This window comes from Peromyscus leucopus, chromosome 7 (assembly GCF_004664715.2).
Source record: "Peromyscus leucopus breed LL Stock chromosome 7, UCI_PerLeu_2.1, whole genome shotgun sequence".
Taxonomy (NCBI): domain Eukaryota; kingdom Metazoa; phylum Chordata; class Mammalia; order Rodentia; family Cricetidae; genus Peromyscus; species Peromyscus leucopus.
The window spans coordinates 94,408,954-94,427,774 of NC_051069.1; the positions used below are offsets into that span (position 1 = coordinate 94,408,954).

Consider the following 18,821-nt stretch of genomic DNA (forward strand, 5'->3'; position numbering starts at 1 on the left):
GCAGCTTTGGGGAGGGCACTGATGCCACCTGTGGCTATTGTCATCATCGTCATGGAGTGTGGTAAAGAGATATGGAGGGACTCACTGTCCTTCTGTCCATCTGTCTTGTGGAGTTGGAGACCAACCCAGGAATGTACTCTGCTCAGCTGCTCAGTGCTGGGACAGACGCTGTTCTTTGGTCACAGGGGCCATTCTTCTTAGTAGAGTTGAGGATGCCATGGGGAGCTTGTGTGGGCACTTGCCCGTTTTTCTGCGGTGGTTGGACACCTACACCTGTCCTGTCTGCAGAATGTTTTGGGGCAAAGGACACATGCAGCTGATTGAAATCTAATGACACAGAACTGCTGCCACTTTGGACTTTGCAGTGATCACTAGGAGTGATCAGGGAGGATGGAGCTGTTCTTCAGGCAGTCTGAATGTTCTGGCTCACCCAATTCAGTTTCGTCTTCTCCACAGCTTCTGGTTTTGCGGGTGCCTTTGGCAGTTAATAGCAGCACCAGTATTTAGTGAATTACTCTTTTTGAATTTGCGTTCATTAGACAGTACTATAATTGCAGTATGGTAGCACTTTATGGCTGTTACTTGGCAACCATGGCTGCTGTTTGAAGCTGGGGAGAAAGCCTCATGGAAGCAAAGCCTTTTTTCTTCCCTGTCTTGATTCCTGGGTCTTATGGACACTAGGCAAGTGCTATACTGTTGAGCTATGGCCACAATCCTGTTTTCAGTTTTTATCTTGAAGCATAGTTTCACCAAGTTGCCCGGGCTGGTCTTGAACTTGCTCTGTAGCTCAGGCAGGCCTCAGCCTCCAGAATAGCTGAGATTATAATAGGTCTGTGACACCAGGCCTGGCAACAAAGCCTTTTTCTCAGTGACTAGGGCAGTTCTAAAACGCCTTATCCAGGCTGGGTATGGTTGTGCATGTCTTTACTCCTAGTACTAGGGAGGTAGAAGCAGGTGTATTTCTGTGATTTTGAGGCCAGCCTGGTCTACATAACAAGTTCCAGGCCAGCTAAGGAGACATAGTGAAACCCTGTCTTAATCAAAAATCTAAAAATGTATTCATCCAAAGGCAGCACTGTTGGCCATTGTTGTAAATGCAGCATCGTGTCTTTGCTTGGATTTTAATGGTTTGTGCCTTTTAAACTTGAGGCACGAGCAGCGGTACCATGGCGTGTTGGGACATGAGGTTCCAGTTGCCGATTTCCAGTCACTGTCATCCCTCCAGAGCTCGCATCCGGCGCCTCTCCATGCACCCCTTGTCCCAGTCCTGGGTGATCGCAGGTAAGATGAGGCTGACATCGGGGTTGGGAATTACATTGTGTGTTGTTGCCGAGACCCTTGCTCTTTGAGTTTTTCTTTCCCATATGAGCCAAGTGCTTGACTCTGTTCATATGGAAGCGGCCCACCGTTAGGTTTTAAGTTCAGAACCAGTGCCGTCAACTGGTACCCACCATTCTCCATTCCTCTCTTCCACCACCTCTCATCTTTCATTTCTTCCAAACCCATGTCCCCTACGTTGGTTAAAACTGCCGGCCTCTTCCTGGAAATGTCAGGGGGACGAGCTGTGGGCTCCTCTTCAGCAGCCATTCTTTCTGATCTGCGTCTGTGTTTCTCACAGGCGCCCTGCCTTTCCATCACTGATCACTCAGTGCTCTGGTGTGGGTTCCAGAGCTATCTTTCATGTGTGTGGGTGTGTTGCCTGCATGCCTGTCTGTGTGCCCTGTGTGTGCAGTGCCCTTGGAGGCCAGAAGAAGGTGTCCTATCACCAGGGACTTGTGGTGATATATTGTGTACCCTAATAAACTTATCTGGGGTCAGAGAACAGAACAGCCACTAGATAGACATAGAGGCCAGAAAATGGTGGCACACACACACACTTTTAATCCTATCACTTGGGAGGCAGAGATCCATCAGATCTCTGTGAGTTCAAAGCCACACTGGAAACAGCCAGGCATAGTGACACACGCCTTTAATCCCAGGAAGTGATGGCAAGAAGCAGAAAGGTATTTAAGGCGTGAGGACCAGGAACTAGAGCTGGTTAAGCTTTTAGGCTTTTGATCAGCACAGTTCAGCTGAGATCCATTCCATCTGAGGACTCAGAGGCTTCCAGTCTGAGGAAAAAGGATCGGCTGAGAAGCTGGTGAGGTGAGGTAGCTGTGGCTTGTTCTGCTTCTCTGATCTTCCAGTAGTCACCCCAATACCTGGCTCTGGGTTTGTTTTTATTAATAAGACTCTTTAAGATTCATGCTACAGGGACTAGAGTTAGGGACAGTTGTAAGCTGCCTTGTGAGTCTAGGAATCAAACCTGGGTCCCTGGAAAAGCAACCAGTGCTCTTAGTTACAGAGCCATTCTCCAGCCTCACTTGGACAGATCTTTGAAATTAATTTTCTTTATCTGTAAAGTATAGTTGAAAACACCTCATAAGAACTGGAGATGAAACCAGTTTGGCAGCACACCTAAGTTGATCGTTAGTAGTTCCTGATCATTTTAGGGTTTTCATCTGTCCTCCTCTTTCTCATGTACAGTCCACACTCTGGAACCCAGTGGGATAAAAGTGGGGAGAGGAGAGAGCCAGCCAGCACAGCTATTCCCTGGCCACTGTGATACGAGCTACTCGGTTCTGCCTCTCTCCCCCTTCTTGCCATGGTGAACTGAGACGATGAGCCAGAATAAACCCTTTGCTCAGGTCATAGCAATGGATGAACAGGCTAATACACCTAGAAACAGCCAAACTCTACCATGGTTCAAATGGCTTTATGTGGGCTTTTCCATCTGGCCAGTATCCCAGCAAGGCAAGCTTCTTTCTAAAGGTTCTTGTATACAGGTGTGGGTAGAGAGGCCTCACAGAAGACGTGTGCTTAGTGGTAGAGTGTGGCAGGAGTTGTTGTGAGGGTCCGGTTACTGGAGTTTACAAAGATGTTGACTAGAAAAGCTACCTGGAGAGGAATAATGGTGTTTTGTTTTGTTTTTGGTGTGTGTGTGTGTGTGTGTGTGTGTGTGTGTGTGTGTGTGTGTGTGTGTGCGCGCGTGTGCGTGTGCGCGCACGCGTGCGTGCATGAGCAGGCTCCCATACACCTGAGCACATGTGGAAGTCAGAGGACAATTTTCCAGTCACTTCTCCCTTCCATGGTTTTGAGGCAGGGTCATTCCTGTTTCTGTTGCTGAGTTACTTACTCTAGGCTAGCTGCCTTAAGAGTTCTAAGCGATTCTCCTGTCTTCATCTACTATCTGGCTGTACGAATACTGGGATTACAGATGTGCACCACTGCATGTGGCTCTTTACTTGAGTTCGGGGATCGATTGGGTCATCAGGTGGTGTAACAGCAAGTGCTTTTACCCTCTGAGCCGTCTTCTCATCCCAAACCGTAATTCTAGATACAGTGAGGGTGGGCGATCTTTCCCCTCCCCCTCCTGTCTATCAGTGCTGTTCACATTTGGTGACTTAACACAGACTTAACACTGGTTCTGCAGTTAGAAGTCTGAGCTGTGTTCTGTGGGCAGAGTCAGCGTGTGTCAGGACCACACTGGAGCTTGGGTGAGACTCCACTGCTTGCTTTTCCTGCTTCTCTTCCTACACTGTTTGGCTAATGTCCCCTCTTCCGAGTGGAAACAGCACCGAGGCCCATTCTGTTGATCATGAGTCTGCTTCCCTCTTACAAGCATGCTTGGGGTTGTATTTAGGGCCCACTGGATGATCCTGAATAACTCACCCCTCTCAAGGTCCTTAGTTCCATCTTTGCAATCACTTTGTCATTCGAGGTAACATTTACAGGTTCTCAGGAGTAGGACTTTAAACTGTTTGGGGGCCATTTTATTTTTAGACTGCTACAGGTCGAAGCCGGGTGATACAAGAGCCTGGTGTGATTCATACAGGCCAAACTTGAGAGAGAGAGAGACAGACAGACAGACAGACAGACATTCACTCCTGTGCTTTCTCCCGTCACCCCCTGGGTTTGAGTTTGCCTCGCTGATTGGTTCCGTCCCTCTGCTCCTTTTGCGTCTTTCTGTTTAGTATTCCCGCTAGAGTGGAAACTCCCTGTAATGGGGATTCCCTGCTGTTTGCCATCTTTCCCCCAGTGCCCAGGACAATGCTCACCGTGAATAGTGCCAGCTCTGTAGATGTTGATAATGAATCCTGGTCACTCCCCAAGCATAATACCTAAGGGACAGATTCTCTGTCAGGCCCATGGTTTCTACTCTGTTAGCCGCCTCTACTCTGTGTCACAAATATCCTTCAGTTAGATCAAAACACCGTGAACTTTTGCCTCCTCAGTTCATTCTGCCTTCAACAGGCACCTGCTGCTCCATCTGTCCGGCCTTTTTGGGTCTGTGTGGGTGTTTTGCCTCAGCCCATGAGATATGCTGTTTCCATGTGTCTTTTCTTTTTCCTTTATTTATGCTGTAGATTCTTGAGGGGAATCTGTGTGATATGCCTTTCCATTCCATAGTCTATTCCAGCCCTGGGTGGGGTGCAGTATATGTATTTGTTGTTAGGCTATCACAAACAATTTTTTCCACTCACCCGGTCTAGTGATGAGTTGTGCTGTTATTTTAAGGATTTTAGTATTTCTTGCAGGATGGAAATAGAAACAGGCTGCCTTGCGTTTGCTCCCAAGATGTGAAAGAAGAGCTAACAGTTCTTGTCTTTGTCTCTCAGCTGTTCAGGGCAACAATGAAGTCTCCATGTGGGACATGGAGACTGGAGACAGGAGACTGACTCTCTGGGCCAGCAGTGCGCCACCACTTTCCGAATTACAGGTTCGTCACCAGGGTTTACTGTCACCTCAATCCTGAGCATGTGTAGGCATTTTAGCCAGCATGCTCTCTCATGAGTTTCTTAGTTCGTGTTATTAAAAACACAAATTAGACATATGTGACCATTGCTGGGTCTGCTCCATTGGATGTTTGTGATCCCACATTGGAGCTTCTGTAGATAGAAATCAAGCAGAGCCCACTAATGAATGCAGTCTTCTTATGTCTGCAGGGTCCCCTGCAGGGCTTTTGTCTCTACATGATGGTGTAAAAGCAATATGCATTCACTAGAAAATGAACTCTGAATTTTGATCTATTCCCAGACTAGTGAGTGACCTGTGCTCTGGCCCTCTTGTGATGCTGGGTGTGGCAGTGAGCTGTAGCTCCCGGTCAGGTCATAAAGGTGAACAACCAGTTTTCTAGATTAGAGATAGTATTGAGCATCTGTACCTTGTATGAGTGGTGCTTGGGATAGATTTGTCTATTGGTCATGTTGCCAGGAGTATCTTGACAAGTAAGCTAAACGTAGGAAAGGTTTGACCCCTACTTAATTAGGTCTTATGCAAAGTAGTCCTGAAGTTATGGTCTGACGGTCTGAGTGTGTAGCCCAGGCTGGCCTTGAGCTGGTGACGCTCTAGCCTTTTCTTCCAGAGCACTGGAACTACTGGTGTACACCACCATACTCAGCCCGAGGGTCTTTTTTTGGATGAGGGGACATTGGGGATTGAACTTAGGGCCACGTGTGTGTGCTGTGAAAGCACTCCACCTTGAGCTACACCTGCAGCCCTTCCAGGCAGTTAGGTAGATCCTCAAGTTCCCTCAATAGAAAAGGGTGAGACCATTCACAGGTCAGATGTCTTGAGGTGCCTGTACAGCTGTTGACAGTTAATTCACTTCTACTAAAAATGATAGTCATTCTGGACTATGCTGATGTCTTTTATTTGACTGCTTGTCTGTTTCTTTCAAGCCTTCGCCTCACAGTGTCCATGGCATCTACTGTAGTCCTGCAGACGGAAATCCTATCCTGTTAACAGCTGGCTCAGACATGAAAATAAGGTGCAGTGTCTCAGAGAATGCTTCGGGTTTAAAACATGAAAGGATGCTTCAGTTTATAAAAGAGGTTGTTCTAGGTATTGGCCGTGTACTGTTAAACCCATCAGTACCTTGCCAGACAGTTAATGTTATGCTATTGATTCTAGAAAAATCTTTTCCTGATACATTAACCAATCCTTTTGGTGTAAGCCAGTAATATTAACTGTAGATCTATCATTTATTCCTTCTCCCTAGGTTCTGGGACTTGGTTTCCCCAGAAAGGTCCTACATTGTAGCAGGAAGTACTAGTTCTCCATCTGTGTCCTACTACAGGAAGATAATCGAAGGCACTGAAGTCGTCCAGGTACGGGACTCTGTTTTGTTTCTTTGTGTGGGTGGGAAGAGTGGGAGGGAGGCAGGATCTGGCCCATAGCTCAGTTCACTGTCCTTGCTTCTTCCCCGGAGTGATGGGGTATAGGTGTGTGCACCCTGCACATTACTCACTCTGTCAGCTTCAGAAATGAACTTTCATCACAGTATAAAAAAGCCTAGGAAATACTACTTTCCTTTTACAGGTGAAGAGGTTAGTAACAGGGGAGTCTTTTGTCCCAGATCACATAGCTAATAAACAGGAAATTGAGACCCCAGCCTGGCTGTTGACCTCCAAAGCATGTGTTATTGACCTAGAGAATATCACATGTGCTGGTCAGAGTAGGTGTTCCATAGGAGTTTTTAAAAATGCTAGACTATCAAGTATATAGCTCTATTCTTTCCTTGTTAATATGCTGACCCGTTTATAGTGGCTACTCATGCACTCTGATGATGACTGGGAACCTAGAAGGTCACTTTGGACTCTGTTGCATGGTGACTTTAAACAGGTGTTAACTTCCCAGCCACAGGAATATTGTCAAAAGGTACAACATGGCACAGGTTTAACCTCAGGCCTTTGTTTTGACTTCTACCCACTAAACAGGAAATTCAAAATAAGCAGAAGGTAGGACCAAGTGATGATACCCCTCGAAGGGGCCCAGAGTCTCTTCCTGTAGGACATCATGACATCATCACAGATATTGCCACCTTCCAGACAACTCAGGGCTTCATCGTGACTGCTTCTAGAGACGGGATTGTGAAGGTGTGGAAATAAATCAATCCTTCTGACGTGTATAAAATGTAAAAATTCTAAATGTACCATAATTCAAGAAAAGAAAAAAAGGATTTCTAGAGAACAAACATGGTTTTGAAGTGTATTACTGTTTCATGGCTAAACAAATCCCAGCCACAGTGGTTAAGGATGACATGGTGAGTTTATTCATGTGCATCTCTGAAGAGTTGGCCAGAGTACAATCTGGAAGTCCTCACTGTATATGGAACAGGTGAGAAGTGTAAAAAGTGAAGATGACTATGATGTCAGTTTATTTTGTATGGAAAATAATTGTAAGCTATTATGTAAACACTTTTGTTATTATAAATGCTGTTCAAATTGCGAGTAAAGCTATTCAAGCTTCCTGAGAGTCGGGGTTTGTTTGGGGCCGTACTACAGTAGTAAACAGAAGCAGGGATGACCTGTGGCCTGGGCTGTTGCTAGGAAGCAGGACAGGACTCTTGCTACCTTGCAGACAACTCAGGCTGCTGTCTACTACAGCTGAGTTCCTGTGTATCAGCTTGAGAGCAGTGAGACCCTGCCTGGCCATCATTGTTACAGGTTCTACCAAAAATCCCCTTCGGCTTGCATTTTCCAATGAGAATTACTTACTAAATGCTGAAAAAGAGAATGTTCTGGGTTAAACTTTGTAAGGTTCATAGTTGCTTTTCCAGTAAGGTAAAACTTTGGAAGCTGACAGATTTCTATGCAGACCCAATTCTCTTTACATTTTACTCTCTTCGATTAGAAAGGGTGTATGGTGTTTAGAATATTCTAATTTGAAAACACACTGCACAGTTTTCATAACCCTCTTGTTATGTAACCCAGTTGGTTCCTGACAGTTTCTATGTCAGTCCAGGATTCAACCCAGTTTCTGGAGGGCTTAGACTGCGGAAGTATGAGAAAATACCAGTCATTTGGGCCAAAGCTGGCAGTGTTGGCTCTGCCTGGAGTTGTAGACTTTGGAAGCTTTGGTATGCCCATTGCCCAGTTGTACATCTTGTGTGCTGCCACCATTCAGACAGTCATAGAGGCTCGGGAGTTGTTTGGTGTGTAAGTGTCCAATGGAGAATGGGCCTCAGGCATGAAGCTGTTGGATAAAGGAATGCTTGACAGACCTGGCCTCATTCTCCATTTACTTACCCATCCCACAAATGACCCTCTCTGAAAGAAGTTTATTTTCCTGAACTGGTACTATTACAGTCGGACAGCTTAGTTTAGAGATAATGGGAGGCAGATCCATTGCAGTCGGTTACAATTTTTTTTAAGCCAAGATGTACCAGTCATGTGTTTCTTGACTTAAACACAGCCTTACTAAATTTAGAGTCAGCTTAGTTTTTTCCAATTTCTACTTTTTGGAAACAGAAGTCATAAATTTGGGGTTTTAAATTTTTTCATTTGTGTTTGTCTGTACACGTGTATGTGTGGTGCCCTGGGAGTCCAGAAGAGGGCATTTGATCCCCTGGAGCTACAGGCAGCTGTGAGCCACCCAGTTGGAGTGTTGGGAACTAAACTCCAGCTCTCTGAAGGAGCAGATCTTAACTGCTGACCCACCCTAATGCCAGGGACTGACTTTTCAAAAAATAAATTATGGGCTGCTTTCTTCAGACCCTTAGTCTGTGAAGGATTAAAAATATGACCCAAGATGCTAAAATAATTTTAATCATCAAGCAAGTTTTTAAAATGTACTATATTTACCAACACAGAAGAAAATACATTTTCTTTCTTTTTTTTTTTTTTTGGTTTTTCGAGACAGGGTTTCTCTGTGTAGCTTTGTGCCTTTCCTGGAGCTCACTTGGTAGCCCAGGCTGGCCTCGAACTCACAGAGATCCACCTGCCTCTGCCTCCCGAGTGCTGGGATTAAAGGCGTGCGCCACCAACGCCCGGCGAAAATACATTTTCAAAGTATCTCCAACAATAAGTAAAGTGTCTGTGTTCAACCAAAGTTAATCAGAAAAGTCCTTGCTTTTAAGATACCTCTTTAAATATTGCTCAGCAATTTCCTGTGATGAGACATAGTTTTCCTGAGCCTCTAAGCACCTTAGGATACATGAAGCTGATGTGCACCTGAGTACAAACTGACAGTTACTCCTGGTTCTGGGAGCTGTCTCCATGCAGTTGCCCCAGGAACGGTGGCACAAAGGGTTTCAAAGGAAAAATACTGCACATGCTCGTCCTTCCAGATTTCCTGAACAGAAGTATAGAAAAGAAAATCTGACCACTCTACGGGCCTCTGGTCTAGTAGCTCCTTCCCACACATCTAATCACATCCTCCTTTCTGAAGACGGACATTCGCCTGGCAGCGAGCATCACTGCTAACTGGAGAGGTGACTGTGACCCGAGGTAAGGTCTGAGTAGTAGGCCTCAACACAGTGCCGCTCTGATGTTTAGTTGTTGAAAACACCCTCGTCCTAAGAAAAAAGACGTGGATGGGGATGAGGAGACAAAGCATGGAATGCTTGAAAGGCTGGACCCTAAGACTTCCTGCTGACTTACTCTAGTCTCTGGCATTTGATAAACCCAAATTTCAAGGATTTTCATACACCCCCACTCTCCCCACAAGCTCAGTGCCATTTAAGCTTCATTCTGAGCTCTGCCAGTCCTGCTTGGTGCTGCTCAGAGGGGTAAAGGAACCCGGAGCTCAAGTTCCGACATTGTATGTTGTCACTCTTCTTGTCTAAGGATCAAATTGGATTTGTACAAAGTAATAAATGACCATAGAAGGGGAAAAAAGCAGAGATCCACTGAGACAGCTTGGCAGAAGTTCCCTGTAGAACATTAGGCCCAGAAGTGTGACTCAGGTTCCTGGAGAATTGGTGACTTTCTCAGTGAGTTTAGGAAGAGTGAGAGCTGGAGAGAGTCACTCTGCTTCTTACCAGACCACACAAACAACTTTAGAAGGCCAGAGGCAACCTTCAGGCACAAGGCTGCCCCAGGCCAGCCAGTCTACCAAGACAGTGCCTTGCTGAAGTGGAAGTCGGGAAGGTCAGAGTTCTAAAACCATGACATGCAAACAACATCAATTTCTAGGGTAACTGTTTGAGAACTCCACAATGTTAAAGATGTTTGATTAAACAGATGAACATTAAAATGGTGGCTTGGAAAATAACAGAGGCTTGAAATGAAAAGAGTTTACATTGGCCTGTAGCCACGTGCATACACTGTAAAGAAATCAACTTCAAAATTAGGTCTCCATTCAACTTTTCAAAACACATCTGTCATTCTTCCATCTCCTAATGGTAATAGTTCCTAACTATCATTCTCATAGTGCTGGAGTTGTCTTTCCGGAGTCATCAAGTAAACCTACAAGATAGACCTTAACACCGTTGAGTGTAGGGGGTTGAGGTACCTGATCGTCTACAGCCACAGGCTTGTTCTGCCCTTCAGAGCAGCCATCCAGATGCTGGCATGCAACCCGGCTAAGCAGCTTGGAGTTCAGGAGTGGATTTGGTTCTAAGTTCAGAGTCAGACCATGGCTAATCCCTAAATTATTGGATCGCTTCATTTGCCATGTGTGGATGCAGCTTTTATCACTTTCCCATGTTTAAAGGTATGGAATGGGTTTCTGGAAAGCCTTGAAATAGCATCTCTGCCCCCTCTCCATGTGCTTGAAAGGCGCTTTTTATCTTGAAAGAGCTTTGCTGCCTCTGGTGCGTGGTCTTTGAGGATAGCTTTCTGTGGTCCCGGGACAAAGCTGCACAGCAAAAGAAGAGAACAGCGTGTGAGGCAAGCCCTTCCAGCCCTCCTGGCTCCACATTTCCCTTTCCTCCTCACTGCACCCCCTCCAGGGTAAGTTCTAAAAATTAGTGGAGATTTACATTGGCCTATCATGGTGATTCTCAACCTACCTAACGCTGCGACCCTTTAATACAGTTCCTCATGTTATGGTGACCCCCCCACCAGCCAATTCCATTGCTACTTCATAACTGTAATTTTGCTGCTGTTATGAAACATGAATATCTGATATGTAGGATATCTGAGATGCAACCTCAAAGGGGTCACGACCCACAGGTTGAGAATCACTGGACTAGCAGAAACTGACAAATTTAACATCTCAAAGTATGCAGAGGTGTAATTCCAGCATCATAATTTCTTCATGGAGCACGTTCCATCTGGATCTTTACGCTGTGGGTCTTGCTAATTATTGAGATTTGGGTTCAGATGGGCCTCACTATAACCCTCCCAGTTTGCCCCTCAGTAGGCACGTTTTATCTTCCTCATAACTCTTGGCTAGGTCAGAGTCTTCAGTGGCTTATAGACAACTCCGTGACCTGCATGCCACACTTCTGCTACCCAGGATAAGTTGCAGGGGACAGTGTCACTTCCCATTGTCCTCCGCAAGAGTTTGTCCAGTGACAGGCCAAGTAGATGCCACTCTCCGTCCCCCATCCAACTGTACACCCAATGCCTACTGTCTGCCCTGTGGGAGGAGACAGAGCTCCATTTGTTGGCTGCATAGAAAGTCTTGGGGTTAGGAGGACCCCAACAGCGAGCAGCTGGAGCAACAACTGCAGTCCTCTGGGTCACACTGCCGTGGTTCTCACTTGGGTGCAGACAGCAATGCCATGTGCAGAGGTGATGGTGACAGCCCCAGCTGTAGACCCCCGTTCCTATGACTAAGGTCAGTGTTACTTGCACTGAGTTAGAGTTTTACTTAAGACATTGAGAATTCAGAATCCTTGGAATTGTGGTCAGGAGAAGAATTCAAGAGAACCAGAGGTCAAGATCAGAACTGTGGAATCCCTTTTCATCTACTACTTTACTATTACCGCACTGCCTGTAAGAGTTACCCAACCTCTTACAAACTATTACCGCACTACCTGTAAGAGATGCCCAACCTCTTACAAACTATTACCGCACTACCTGTAAGAGATGCCCAACCTCTTACAAACTATTACCGCACTACCTGTAAGAGATGCCCAACCTCCTACAAACTATTACCGCACTACCTGTAAGAGATGCCCAACCTCTTACAAACTATTACCGCACTACCTGTAAGAGATACCCAGCCTCTTACAGACTATTACCGCACACCTGTGATACCCAGCAGAAACCGCACTTTACATGAACTATTACCGACCTACCCGAACCATCTTACAAAAAACTATGCTACAGCAGCCCAGCCCTACTCCACCCGACGACCAAGAGTAAACCATCAATTATTAAAACTTACTTATAAGAGATACCCAACCTCTCTTACAAACATCAGTGTGTAGAGGATGAGCACAATGTGAAAATACAGGAAAAAAACGTAAATTTTCTGTTTCTCAAGCGTATGCACACTCCTACCCCACGCCACACCAGGCATGTGCTCTTTTTCTCTCTCCTACAAAGATGAGGTGAGAAAACAGCGAAGACCATGTCCCCCACAGACTGGCTCTCCTGGGCTTCTGAACTCAGCTCATGGTGTCCCTCAGTCCTTCACAGGTGTGCTGTCAGGGACACACCAAGGTGATCTGGCGTCCAGGCATAGGAGCAGCCGCCGTGGCTTGGCACCGGCATTAGTTCACTCTCTTCACGCCTGCCCGGGTTTGCTCCTGTTGTATTCTCTTCATTTCCACACTGAATATTACAGATTTGATTTTCCCAATCACGGTTGTCTGTATGCATAGAACATGATTATTGATCATGGGAGGGGAATTCTTTTTTAATGGCTCTGGAGAGGAGAATAGTTAAGTGTTATGAGGAGGTGATGGGAAAATGGGGGGTGGACTTTAACTGGGGGGTGATAATACAGGGAGAAAGGAGGAAAGAGAACAAAACTAAAGAGCTTTGAAATGGCCATATAGAAACCTTTCATAAGTGTACTTAAAAATATATGTGTATGTTTTTACGGGTCACTACATGAGGTGATGGTACTATCCCCAAGAGCCATGCTCCCTCTAGCAAAAACCTCAGTGTCAGGCTTGGGAAATGTCCCCTTCAGGTTGTTGGTCAGAAGAATACAAGTTTTTGTAACAGTATGAGCTACTGCCATTGCCCATGGTTGCCTTTGGAAACTTGAAGGTAAGGGCCTATTCCTGAAGATACCATACACTCTGGACACAGGACTTGGAGGAATTTGGCTGGACCTGATTTGGAAGCAGCCTGCCTGAAGAGCAGCTCTCAGTATAAAAGGTGCTATGCAAGCAGCCAAGGGATAGGAGCAATCGTAGTCCTACCCAGTGTAAAGCCTGTGAACTACAATGACTGGACCAACAAGGTATCCCCAATGGTACAATAATGACCCCTTTTGTTAGATAACCAACAGCTATCTAGTTGAACTTAAGGCCTGCTCAATGGGAGAGAATTCACATGTATTACTGGAAACCTGGCCAACTCCCCATGGCTGAAGAGGTCATAAATTCCCGAAGAGAACAATCTACTGCCATTTCCCTAAACTAATACAATTCCTAACCTAAATATACCAATATGTGTAACTCCCAACCCTCACCAAAGAAGATTCGTTCTGTAACAGATGACTGTACAGATCCACAGCTCTTCAAATGCAGAGAATAGTAAGTCCGTGGGGTCCCCAACCCCAACAGGTACATCTGCAGTGCAATCCCTATACCTTGCAGGGAACCTTGGGAAAGAGGGTGGAGAGGTTTTAAGAGCCAGAGGACCAAGGTGCCTGCTGCTGCAGAGTGTCCTCTAGACATGACAGGGAAAATGCACCCGTGCTCTCTCAGTGGCATGTTTGCATGAACAAGTCCAGCATGATGGCAACACCAGTTGAATGCCAGTATGGACGGGCAAAATACACATGCTGCCACGCTTAGGGGAAGATGCCAGCATGGACAGGCACACAAGCCGCCATGCTTAGGGGAAGAGCTGCAGGTGGTCCGCAGCTTCTGAGAGGGAGAAGCCACTTCCTCCAGGGACAAGCTCCCATACAGGATGTCCAATCCCAAGTGATCAACCCTGGACACATGTACATATGGGCAATGCTAAATGGACCCAGAGGTTGTATACATGTGTGTGCATGTGCACATACACGTGTATATTTGTGTAGCAATAAGTCATGAATTTGGGAGGGAGGATTTGAAGGAGTTGGTGTGAAGTGATGAAATTGTCTTAAAACTTAAAATTTTCATATATTTATACAATGCATTTTATCATTTATCTACCACTACCCTCTAGTTTCCTCTAGCACCCCATTCCATTTCTTTTCCAACTTAATGTCCTTTTTTTGTTATTAATAACCTTGAGTCCAAATAGTGCTGTCTACATGCACACAGGTATGCAGCCATCTTCTGGGACCTGGGCAACCCACCATCCAGTGGCCACCTCCCTAAAGGAGAGTGATGCCCTGCAAGAGATTTCTTTAGAGTCTAAAGTGCTGTTCTCTCAAGGCTTGGTTATCTCAACTCTATTTCATTCTCCTTCCCTTTTACCCCTCCTTTATTTTATGTCACATTTCTTAGTTTCATTAAGGAAAAAATAGTGGAGAGATGGCAGAGTTCATTTCTCAGCACCCATGTAGGGCAGCTCACTTGTCTTACTCTGGCTCTAGGGATCCAACGCCTTTGACCTCTGAGGGCACCCACATTCATGTGCACATACCCACCATGGAGATACATACATATAATTAAAAATCTTTTTTTTAAACCATTAAATTGGCAACTACTTTTAAGCCCAGCCCTGGTACCTTTTTCTCAAAAGGGTCAAGCATATTAAAAGCTGTTCTTTGCTGTTGTTTTTGTTGGACTTTTATGTGTGTTCCTGCATGTGTGTATGTGCACCCATAGATGCACATGTGGAAGTCAGAGGCCAGCCTCTGGAATTGGTCCCCAGGCAGCGTCCACCGTTTGTATGAGACAAGGTCTCTCACTGGCTGGTAGTAAGTAGCCTATGAGCTTCCAGGAGCCATTGCACCTGCTTCATCTGTGGGTTCTGGAGACCCAAAGGCAGGTCCTCAATGTTTGCAAGGCAAAGGCTTCACTGAGCACATGCCTCATCTTCGAAGTTTCCTTTTTCTACTGTGTTGTGGATGGGCATTTGTGTTTGATCAGGCATTTAGTAGGGATCACCTGACTACCTCGTTTGTTTGTTTATTCTCCAATTGTGTATTGTTTGGGGGAGTTCTTTGATTGGTAACTCCAACAACAGACATTCAGGACAGACATGAGGATAAAATAATTCAAATTTTCAACTTGATGTGGCATGTTCTAGATAAAGTGGGGGACTGGAGGGGTACTAACTGTAGCTCCCCATTCTTTGTGGTCACGGTTTCCTCCATCTGTGTAGATAATCAGGAGGTGGCCATGCTGCACTTATGACTAGAGGCACTGAGCTGATAAGGTTGCTTCTGTTCCTAAATTTTTTTGATGTTAACATATCATGCATCCAGAAAATGTACTTTTGAAGGCAGACATGCAGCAGATGTGTCGTTCAGATGGCAGTGGTAGCTGTCCATTTTTACCAGCCACCCCTGCAGGCTCTGCTGGTCCCTGTTTTGGAGTCTGGCACAGTGTGTAGGTGGCTTTGTGTCTTTTACTATCTTGGAGCAGAGCTAAGTGCTTACACAAAAACTGTCCTACAGTCTCGCCCTCTGGCCATCTGTCTTCATAGTTGTTTGTGGCGAGAGTCAGGGCCTCTCTTCTCCATCTGCTACGAACCAGCTTCTGCATGTCTTCCTCAAAACCCCTGCTGCAGGATAATCTAACAATTTCAATGCATGTCCCTCTCAGGATGGCTGGTCATCTGGCTGGCTGGACCCTGTGCCTAGCAGGCATCCCATCTTCCTCAACCTCATGTTCCTTTCTGCCTCACTCGTCTTGAAAGGTGCAGGCAGGGAGCCTCAGAAGCAGCCATGTGGCTGCTTTTTATCACAATCTTTGGTTACTTAGAGAAGGCCTGAGGAGTTCCGGGTGATTACACCATCAGGGAGTTCACAGACAGTGGTATAGATTTCACATCTCAGTTCCTTGATGCCCCAACCACTTGACCATCTTAGATTCACAGGAGAAGCTGTGTCTCGTGTAGCTAGGACACTGTGGAGAAGGAGAAATTCCCTGTCCAAAAGCCCTGTGGATTCTCTTCCCACTTATCTTGCTTTTCCAACAAAGCACTTTCTAGAATTGCCTCTTGAATGTGTAGGTTGGCTCTGATGTCCACCTTTGCAGTCTGAGCTGGCTACATATTTGTGAAGCCCAGTGAAGAATAAAAATCCAAGCCAAAAGGCAGAATAAAAGCTTTTTCTTCTTCTATGGGTGTTTCCCCCTCCCTGCCCATGGCAGTTTTTCATTTATCATTTAACGTTGAGCTCTGGCATGGGGAAACACAAACCCTTCTGCTGACCCCCCCTTTCCCCCTCTCCCCCCCTCCCGCCCATGCCCCATGTCTTGGCCTGCCATCCTCTAGACAGATGCCCAGAAGCTGAGCTCCTTTCTCAGCGCTTCCAGCCCCGGATACACAGTGCCCCAGAATATCACCACCTTCTTGCTAGGAATACTGAGTGGAGATGGACAAAGGCAAATGTAGGGACGCCACCAGCCCGAACTGGAAGTTCCCAATACAGAGTGCCTGGCCACAAGCCTCTCATGAAGAGAGTGGGAAAGAGAGGCCAGGCAAGCTAGAAGATGCCATGGTGGCTGGTCCAGGGAAGGCAGCAGTAGGTAGTGAACAGAGGCTCTAAGTCCTGAATGAGGGCTTTATTTTTTCATAACTTAGAAAACCCAAATTCAAAATTAACAGCAGTTGCAGAGAGATAAGCCTAAATGCGCAGCCCTCCAGAGTTCCTTGAAGTTGCTTTCGCACCTGCCACACTTTCCTCAGCCCCTTTACCTCGGCCATAAGGGTTCCTCCTCTGCACCCAATGTCAGTCTGCTCACTCATCCAGTCCTATCTGATCCCTCTTCTTCAGTTCCGGGTACCTGCAGTAGGGGGAGCCCTACTCTTCTTGGACTGGCTTCATAGGCAGCTTCAGACTGGACTTCAGGAAGTATTTGCTGCTGGACAGTTCCCCTGGCTCTCTCACTGCTGGAGGGGAGTCAGAGCCTCCAGGCAGGGGCTTCTCAGTTCATAGCACCTAGCCTGGGAATGCTTGCCCATTCCTGATAACCACACAGAACAGAATGCACACATTTCAGGGGAGGCACACTGCCAACAGTGTCTGTCTAAGCGTGAGCCAGGTGATGGTGCTTGGTTATAGCCAGCGGCTGGGTGGATTCATGTATATTAGTTCACAGTGGCTTACCACAGAAGTGCTACTATCCATGTGATGATTCAGTGGATTAAGAGCTTGCTACACAAGCTTGAGGATTGGAATTCACATCCCCAGAACCCATGAAGGTGGGTCCAGCAGTCTGCCTGTAATTCCAGTGTGGCAGAAGATAAAGCCGGGATCCCTGGAGCGAGCCTGCTAGCAAGACTTGCTAAAGCATCAAACTACCTCATGGAGGGAATCTGTCTACACACATAAGAGAAGACTGATCAAGGAAGACATTTGATATTGACCTCAGGCCTCTACACATAACGCACATGTGCACATATACATGTACATCACTCAGTACACTCATGCACAAATACATGTTTTTAAATTCTTTAGCAAGCTTCTCATAAAGACTTTTCTTCTGCACACCAGGAAGTCTACACAGTTCAGTAACTTCAATGTATCGTCTACACTCAAATTTCCCCAGATGTTCTCCAAATCACTTCTATATGGGCTGTTTTTTTTTTCTCTCTCTCTCTCTGATATAGGATCCAATTAAAGTTCACAGAATTACAGTTGGCTGCCCTGTCTCTTTAGTTCCCTCATTCCAGAACTCTCATCCCTTTATTCATGACATAAGACCTATGATCTAATAATTCCACATCCCAGGGTTGCCCAGTGATTTCCTTCTCATTAGCCTCGGGTCAAACATTTCCAGCAAGAACTTCACACAGGTGGTACACCGTATAGGACTCCATCACCTCAGAATGCACATTAACACCAGTGCCTCAGGAGCCACACAGCACCAGCACCCCAGGAGCCACACAGCACCAGCACCTCAGGAGCCACACAGCACCAGCACCTCGGGAGCCACACAGCACCATCACCTCAGGAGCCACATAGCATCAGCACCTCAGGAGCCACACAGCACCATCACCTCAGGAGCCACATAGCATCAGCACCTCAGGAGCCACACAGCACCATCACCTCAGGAGCCACATAGCACCATCACCTCAGGAACCACACAGCACCATCACCTCAGGAGCCACATAGCACCATCACCTCAGGAACCACACAGCATCAGTACCTCAGGAGCCACACAGCACCATCACCTCAGGAGCCACACAGCACCATCACCTCAGGAGCCACACAGCACCATCACCTCAGGAGCCACATAGCATCAGCACCTCAGGAACCACACAGCACTAGCACCTCGGGAGCCATACAGCACCATCACCTCGGGAACCACGTAGCATCGACACCTGTCAGCTCAGGATTGTTGCATCCTGATTACCAGTTCCCACATTTGTAATTAGCATTATGATTACATATTGATTTTTTTCTATTCCTACCTTTCTAGATTTATTATCTAGTATTATATAAAGAGAGGATTTTTCTCCTTCCTCTTCTTTTTGAGAATCCATATTGACTTACAAATTTAAAACATGCACGTGGAGCCAGAAAGGCGGCATGGTGGGTAAAGTGCTTGCTGTATAAGCCCGGTAACCTGAGTCAGACTGCTGGATCCCACAGTGAACGCTCTGACCGTCACACACACACACACACACACACACACACACACACACACACACACGCCTTTGATCACGCACATGCCGTACATGCAGTAATGCATTAACTCAGTCACTCAAGGCATTCTAATTCATTACCTTCTTTCTAGAGCTGCAGCTGTCCAAGATTAGGCCCATGGGAGTCATATCAAACCAACTCACTTAACCTTTTGACACGACACTGTTTTTCTT

The 18,821-nt window shown here is 46.3% G+C and overlaps 2 protein-coding genes across 3 annotated transcripts in view; one reads left to right on the forward strand and one right to left on the reverse strand.

The window, feature by feature from the left end:
- The window catches only part of Pik3r4 (phosphoinositide-3-kinase regulatory subunit 4), a 55,276-nt gene extending 47,980 nt beyond the window's left edge, over positions 1-7,296 (forward strand). For both annotated transcript variants that reach the window (XM_028869884.1, XM_028869883.2), the window contains exons 16-20: positions 1,150-1,281; positions 4,659-4,759; positions 5,721-5,809; positions 6,041-6,149; positions 6,759-7,296. In XM_028869884.1, coding sequence (XP_028725717.1) covers positions 1,150-1,281; positions 4,659-4,759; positions 5,721-5,809; positions 6,041-6,149; positions 6,759-6,929 — 602 coding nt within the window. In that variant the 3' untranslated portion in view covers positions 6,930-7,296. The remainder of the gene's footprint in view (positions 1-1,149; positions 1,282-4,658; positions 4,760-5,720; positions 5,810-6,040; positions 6,150-6,758) is intronic.
- A 1,466-nt stretch (positions 7,297-8,762) lies between these two features.
- The window catches only part of Col6a6 (collagen type VI alpha 6 chain), a 139,558-nt gene continuing 129,499 nt past the window's right edge, over positions 8,763-18,821 (reverse strand). The window contains 1 exon segment of the mRNA XM_028869990.2: positions 8,763-10,620. Within this exon segment, the coding sequence (XP_028725823.1) occupies positions 10,428-10,620 (193 nt within the window). The 3' untranslated portion in view covers positions 8,763-10,427.